This window comes from Sorghum bicolor, chromosome 8 (genome assembly GCF_000003195.3).
Source record: "Sorghum bicolor cultivar BTx623 chromosome 8, Sorghum_bicolor_NCBIv3, whole genome shotgun sequence".
In the NCBI taxonomy this organism is placed as follows: domain Eukaryota; kingdom Viridiplantae; phylum Streptophyta; class Magnoliopsida; order Poales; family Poaceae; genus Sorghum; species Sorghum bicolor.
In genome coordinates, this window is record NC_012877.2 from 16,432,876 (window position 1) to 16,440,735 (window position 7,860).

At 40.9% G+C, this 7,860-nt stretch overlaps 1 protein-coding gene across 1 annotated transcript; it reads left to right on the forward strand.

Moving 5' to 3' along the window:
- On the forward strand, positions 762 to 2,297 carry LOC110429649. Its single transcript, XM_021445915.1, has 3 exons — positions 762 to 1,190; positions 1,569 to 1,632; positions 2,026 to 2,297. The coding sequence occupies exons 1-3, from the start codon at positions 907 to 909 to the stop codon at positions 2,062 to 2,064; spliced, it is 387 nt and encodes a 128-aa protein (XP_021301590.1). The 5' UTR covers positions 762 to 906; the 3' UTR covers positions 2,065 to 2,297.

Sequence of the window (7,860 nt, forward strand, 5' to 3'; positions counted from 1 at the left end):
TTTCTTAGGCTTGCAAATGCCCAGTGTGAAGCAACCATCAAGTTTGAGATTTTTCTAGATTGGTTTGCTACTTTTTCAGTTTAATTTAATTTCTACGTGACTTCACCAAATAATTATACATTGAACTGAGTCCACCCCCGAAAAGATCTGAAATAGTACGAAACTTTGCCAAATGGTCTCTTGTACCTTAGGACACAAATCTTTGTAAATGTCAAGACCAAATTTTAGTGTTTTCAATCAATAATTCACCATATTTTGTGTCACACAGCACAGAGAAAAATAAAATAAAATGCATAATTATCAGAAAAATCTAAGGTCTTGTGTGGGACCATATTTTGGGTGTATATGACTGTCAAAAAAATTTCAAGCCATTTTGACATAGGCGGAGTCTACATGCTTCACAATGATGTATGGAACCTTTCATCAAACTATGAGTGTACACTTAGGTTCTTAATGATTTTGATGTCTACATACTTTCCAGTGTCGTATTGGTCTTAATTTTTTTCTTAGGCTTGAAAATACCATTCGTAAAAGCAACCATCAAGTTTGTCATTTTTCTAAATTTATTTAGTACTTTTTTCAGTTTAATTAGTGCTTAAATTGAACTTAGTTTAATAAATAATAAATTAAATTCGTTAAATATTCGAGGCTTAGTAGCCTCAGTCTGTGTCGCGCATTTCTCTTGCTTCGTCCAACGGCCCAAATCGACCCACTTAAAACCCTAGACTATATAAATGGTAAGCTCTCCCACCTCCCGTCATTTCCTTCTCCTTCTCCCTCACTTTGCCGCATGGCCCCAAATCGAGCTCCTCGGAACCCCGACAGCAGCCGTCGCCCCATCTCTTCTTTGGATTTCCTCTTCGATGGTGGGCAAAAGATGTGGCGTCGATCGACGATGGGGCCAAGATGCGGTGCGCTGATTGCCACCCGGCACCCAGCACATCGGATACTCCACTACTCCCACACCTCCATTCCTCAGCTTGCCGGTGGCCCAGATCCATGTTGTGCGTGTCCCGGAAGTGTCAGGCGACGGTGAGGGCCAAATCTGGTATATACGAGCATGCGGCAGCTTCCGGCACCCAACTGCTCGGGCGTTGTGGCGGGCGGGCGGGCGACGGAGCTGGCTGCGTCGGTTGGCGGCCGGTGCCTCTCCTCCCGTCCTCCGTTCCTCGATGTCCCCGATCCCATTGGTAAGTGTCTGCCTAGGACCTGCTTCCTGCGATCTGCTGCTGGCATGCCCTTGCCGTATGGATTTTTTGGGACATTCAATTTTCTGGGTGGTTTCGTTAATTAGTGAATGTCCATGACAAACATTGGACTGGGCCACAGGCCACTGCTAGCTTCTGATGCAATTTCTCTTTGCACGTAGTTGCTGCAGCTCTAGATACTCTTGTAATTTGTTTGTGACTTATTAACTGCTTTTGTGTTATACTATATTAAAATTTTGTTTTTATCTAATATAGAAATAATTGTATTTGCTGTCTAAAAAAATTAAATTTCAGGCATATGAAATTGAGCAACTCCCATTAATTTCCATGTTCTCAAATTTCTCTGTATCGCATGGTCAGGTTGCTGCAGCTGACACCGAGTGAAAACATGAGGATCATCATGTTCTTTAGGAAGTTATTGCAGGTATAATCTTGACATACGGTAAACAACACACCTCAATGTGTGTGTGTTTGGTAAGGCATGGTTATCAAGTTCTGAATTGGAATAAAGCAATCAATTAGAGTATACAGATTTATTTCTTGGTGGGAATAAAATTATTTGTTTTTACCACCTACCATGTTTGTATTTTTTGTGTGTTTGTTTATCAAATGCACCTCTAGTATATGCGATAGCTTCCTGGCATAGCCTATCTAACAATATATTATCTGAAACTTATTTGCTTAGTATGACTTATTATGTCTATCAAGGAAAGCTTCTGCTACTAAGTACAATAATATGTTTGCAGGCTCAAATAATTGATAGGCATGCTATTGATTGTTACTAATTAATTTTTGTCTCCCTCATGTATAATTGCAGTGGGCAGATGGATCAGAGGAGAAAGGCGTCATAACCTGATGCCACTTGCTAGCTGAGAATGTGTCTCCTTTCTTTCTTTTTCATCTGTTTCTTTTATGTTATCTTGAAGAACAGGAGAGCAATGCTATCTTAGTCTTCTGTTCCTTTTGCTACTTCATTCTTTTGAGTTGGTTGTGGTCAGTTTACTTTTGTATGTAATTGTACTGCTTCTGTATGTAATTGTACTGGGTTATTATATATTGCAATCACATGTGCTTGACTGCTTGTTCGATCACACAGAATAAATTTAAATGGGCTGCACATAAAATGAAAATGGGCTGCGCAGAAAAGATTAGGCCTAGCCCACATTGTGGGCCCAGCCCATCCTACGCATTAGTATCCCAAAATTTAATTTTAAAAAATGCTGATGTGGAATGGTGAGCCACGTCACCAAGCTGATGTGTAAGCTATAGCCATGTCACCAAGCTGACATGTCAAATTTTGCCACGTCAGATTCCACCTCATATGCTGATATGGCTGTGCTGACATGGCATATATCTGTGATGATCCAAATTGTCTCTGATGCTGCTTTGAAACCAAATGAACAGCTATTCGGTGACGATTGAAGTCGTCATCGATTCAGTGCGTTTGTGACGGTTTATTTTCGCAAAGAAGGATTATGACGTGGATTCTATGAAAAATTTTTAGAGCCTCACAAAAAGTTAGCTATGACAGTTTTTATGGTGTTTATGACCAATTGATAACGTCACGTATCAACAGAATCCTTGTAGTGATAGATAGACATAAAGCTCGACTTGTTGCCAAGGGTTTCAAGCAACGTTATGGAATCGACTATAAAGATACTTTTATCCTAGTTGTCAAAGCTGCTAATATCAGACTCATCTTGTCTATTGTAGTGTCAAGGGGTTGGTCTCTTCGACAGTTGGACGTACAAAATGCGTTTCTTCATGGCATCCTTGAAGAAGAAGTCTATATGCGACAGCCTCCTCGTTATGTTGACACGACCAAGCCAAACTAGGTATGCAAACTTGACAAAGCATTATATGGTCTCAAACAAACACCACATGCGTGGTATGCCAGACTCTGTGCCAAGCTTGCATCTCTGGGTTTTCTTCCATCCAAAGGTGATACATCATTGTTCTTTTATCGGAAAGGACAACACACTATATTTTTATTGGTCTATGTTGATATGATATTATTGTGGCTAGCTCGTCCACCGAAGCCACAAATGCTCTCCTCAAAGACTTAGAAAAAGACTTTGCTCTCAAAGATTTGGGTGATCTCCATTACTTCCTAGGCATAGAAGTCAAGAGATCAAAGGAGGGTCTAACTGTGTCACAGGAACAGTATGGCAAAGATGTTGTGTACCGAGCCGGTATGGAGAATTGTAAAGCCGTTGCTACCCCACTTGCAAGTTTAGAGAAACTCAGCGTCACAGATGGAAGCAAATTGAATTTCGATGATGCAACAAAATACAGAAGTGTGGTAGGAGCTCTACAATATTTAACACTAACAAGGCCGGACATCTCCTTTTCAGTCAACAAAGTATGTCAGTTCCTACATGCACCAACTACGGTCCACTGGAGTGCCGTCAAACGGATTCTGCTATATGTGCAAGGAACCCTGAACTTGGGACTCAAATTCTGACCCTCTTACTCCATGATGGTAAGTGCATTTAGTGATGCTGATTGGGCAGGATGTCCCGATGATCGAAGTTCAACAGGTGGCATTGCGGTGTTCCTTGGGCCTAACCTCATCTCATGGTGTGCCAAGAAGCAAGCCACAGTCTCACACTCAAGCACTAAAGCGGAGTACAAAGCATTGCCCAATGCAACAGCAGAGGTAATGTGGATTCAAAAATTACTTGATGAACTTGGCATATTACATCCTCGTGCAACTCGACTATGGTGTGACAACATTGACGCCAAGTACCTATCTGCAAACCCAGTGTTTCATGCTCGCACCAAATATATTGAAATAGACTTCCATTTTGTTCGAGAAAGAGTAGCCGAAAAACTCCTAGACATAAGTTTCATTAACTCTGCTGATCAACTAGCAGACGGGTTCACAAAACCTCTACTTACAACCAAGATAGGAGTCTTTAGAAACAATCTCAACCTAGTAGCGGGTTGAGATTGAGTAGGGGTGTTAAGAATAGTATGTATGTATGTATGTGTGGCTAGAATAGCATCACGAGAACAACGCCATTCTTAGGAATGTTGAGTGGATGAGATTAGTCTTTGTTGAGTGTATGCTTAGGATCAACAATGGACCATACATATAAATGCCACGTAGGAGGCTCTTCCCTGCCTACTAAACATGGAGCCGGGCACGCAGAAAGGGTAACCCGTTCAACCCATTCTTTTTACGATCCTGATGTGATCGTCAACAAGCTAATAACAAGAGCTTCTATGTTATTTGTCGCTGGAGCAGAGGTGCACGACGGCAGCATGGCTGGCACGACGGAGAGCTCGCCGGCATAAAACAAACTCGACTATGATGAAACGAATAACAACAGGAACAAGTGCGTTGAGATCAGAAGCTCACCACGCCTTCGATGGATAGGATCTCGGTGTCAGTTCAGCACAGATATGATGAGCGATGCGGGGAAACGGACGAGGCAGTACACGAACTCCGGCGAGTACAATGGACGGCGATGTGGCTACCAATTCGATGAGAGAAGAGGCACGGTGGATGCGGCTGGCGGCTGCGGTCCCGAGGGGCTCCTTTTTATAAGTTGAGGGAGGGGGAGGGCCGGGTCGCGGAGCTTGACTCCATGCCGTTCATGGCGGATAGGCTCGGCGCTCACATCGGATGGAGTTGCGGATCACGACTGCGTCGAGGGTGGAGCAGGGAAGTGGTTACCATGGGCTTGTTCCACGCGACCCTCCGGTCCTGTGCAGCTGAGCAAGCCCGGTGGCGGCGTGTGTGGAGCGGGCGCGGCGTCGGCGCTGTACAGGCGAGCGTGCAGAGCAGAAGGCGTTAGCCGGGCGCCCGTCGGTGTCTCAGTTGCTCATGGCAACGAGGAAGGAACGAAAAAAAGTAAAATAAAAGTTTTCTATTTATTCTAATAAGATTTTGAAGAGTGTGTGTACTATATTATCATTTAAGCTCTATCTAAAATACACCTGAGCAACCAAGAAAAAAAATTATGCAGCAACATGAATGCAACAACATAAATTTGTACCTTATAATTTATTTTAGTTTACTTAAAAAAATATTTGTTCAATACTAGAAAATAGTGGACCTATCTAAATAATTCTAACAAAAATTCAAATAAATGCTAAATTAATTTAAGTCTATTAAAAAATCAAAGTTTGAAAATTAGGGTGTTACAATGTTTCAAGATTATTTGGTGGTGAATTCAACATATGGTCCTGAAATTTTCCGTCGAAAGTTGCTGTTGTTTCAATTCAGATTGATTTTTAAATGTGCTTAAATATTATTTGAGTTGTTAAACTTTAGTTTTGTTTTCTTTAGGTACAGGATGTCTAGGGAGCTTTTCGTACACATAATGGATGTTGTTGAAGCATGTGATGATTATTTTGTGCAGAAAAGAAACACGGCTACTGTACTTAGACTGAGTTGCTTCCAAAAAAAGTCACTATTGTAATGTGTATGCTCACTTATGGGGTTCACGCAGATGTGACAGATGAGTACATTTGCATTGGCGAGAGTACTGCACTTGAAAGCCTACGACGGTTTGTTACTACAGTCGATGAAATTTTTGGAGAAGAATACCTTAGATATCCCAATGCAGTGGACACAACACGCTTACTTGCAAACAGTGAGCAAAAAGGCTTCCTAAGAATGTTAGGGTTCATCGATTGTATGCATTAGGCGTGGAAGAACTGTCCATACAATAAGAAGGGTCAGTAAAAGGGGCATGTGGAGAAGCCCACTATCATTTTGGAGGCTGTAGCTTCCGACGATCTTTGGATATGGCATGCCTTCTTTGGAATTCCCATGTCTCACAATGACATCATTGTTCTTCATAGGTCTCCTTTGTTTGATAACTTGGCAGAAGGAAGAGCTCTAGAAGTTAACTTTTCTGTTAATGGCCATGATTACACAATGGACTATTATCTTGTAGATGACATATACCCAACATAGGCTACTTTAGTCAAGTCGATCACTCTTTCTATGGGGAACAAGAGGCAATATTTTGCCAAAGCGCATTTGGGACATAGAGACATTATCAAAGATCATGAGAGCTTGTGTGATCATGCACAACATGATTATCAAAGATGAAGGATTCGTGGTCGACCCTAACGAGCATTTTGATTATGGTGGTGAAAATGTAGATCCTGCTCATGGCCAGCCAACTCATACCCTTGATGAGTTTATTGATGTGCATAGAAAGATCAGAAACAAGAAAACACATGTGTAGTTGAAAGAAAACCTTATCGAGCACATGTGGAACCATCATCTAGACCTATATTTAAATTAAATATTCAGCAAATGTTTTGATTAAGTGTAATGATATTATCCTTGTTTGTTCTTTATTTAACTTAAATATTCAGCAAAGTTCTTTCTATATATGTGTGTGCTATTCACCATCATCCCATGCTTTTGATTGGCCTTTCTTGCTCTCACTGGGCGAGTAGCAAGATATGACACAAGCACAGTACCATGCATTCAATAGAAAGCGAGCAAATTCACCTTGCACCTGGACCGTATAGGCAATTGACTTTTCTAAAAATAACTAGAACTAAAGGTTCCATAAGTGAACAACTCAAATTAAAATAACTTCAACTAAAGGTTTCTTAAGTTAATTTTCACATTGCCTCTTGACAATCTTGTTCTGCATCGTATCAAGCCATTCACGCTCAATCAGGTTGAGCGAGGACATGTCAGCTAACATTATTTCTTTTTCTCTTTGAGTAGCTTCACTTCTGCTTTTTTTCTTCATTTGCCACCCGCTTCTTCTCAACTTCTAGGACTTGATCATTGTTAGTGGCTCTCCATCCCTTGGCCTGGAACTCTTCTAGTTTTTCTTGCTTGCTTGTTTCTCTTTCTCTAGCTCGGCAAGTTCAATCATCTTCGCTTTCCACTTGTCTTCCTCCTTCAATATGGTGTAGCAATTTAAAAGACCAAATGTTTTGTTCTCCATGTCCCATTCCACATCCTCCCTAGTGTTCGAGATGGAGCCCAACACTGAGCCCCTCATACAGCATTTTTGCTTTGTTAATCTGTACAGGATACTGTCAGTGTATATATCATTTACAAATAATCAAAGTTCAAGTAAAACAACATATGTTATTACATACCTTGTCTTCGATAGTTAACCCACTTTGATTCCTACATAGAATAGCCTCATAGCATGAACAGAACTTGTTCACTTGACACTGAATTGTCAGCAACCTATGCATAATGGAACTCTATGTCCTTGGAGCTGTAGTTTTCTTGTGCTTCTCAAAGTAAGCATGAACTTTTCCCCAAAAAGATGAATGAGATTGATTGACAACGGTAATGGGATCTTTGCTAACATTCAACCAGCCGAAGCATATGACTTCATCTTCCATCCAATGAAAATTCTTTGTCTTCTTGGCTCCCTTTGTACTGTAGCTAGCTTGCACTTCCTCATGAGCTTGAGTGTCTTGAGTGAATCCAAGTTCGTGTCATCCAAACCAGCAACAGTACCATCTTCTCCATTGAGAAGAATGTCTGACAAGAAATTTCCATCTCCTCCATCCATCTCAACAAGTCTACAAAAAAATTAATGACTGACACAGTTAATAAAATTTAAGACACAATAATTTGAAAATACTATTCATGAAAACATGTTCATTTGATTCAAACATTATGGAAAAAATAGTGCAAAGGTAGATCTGT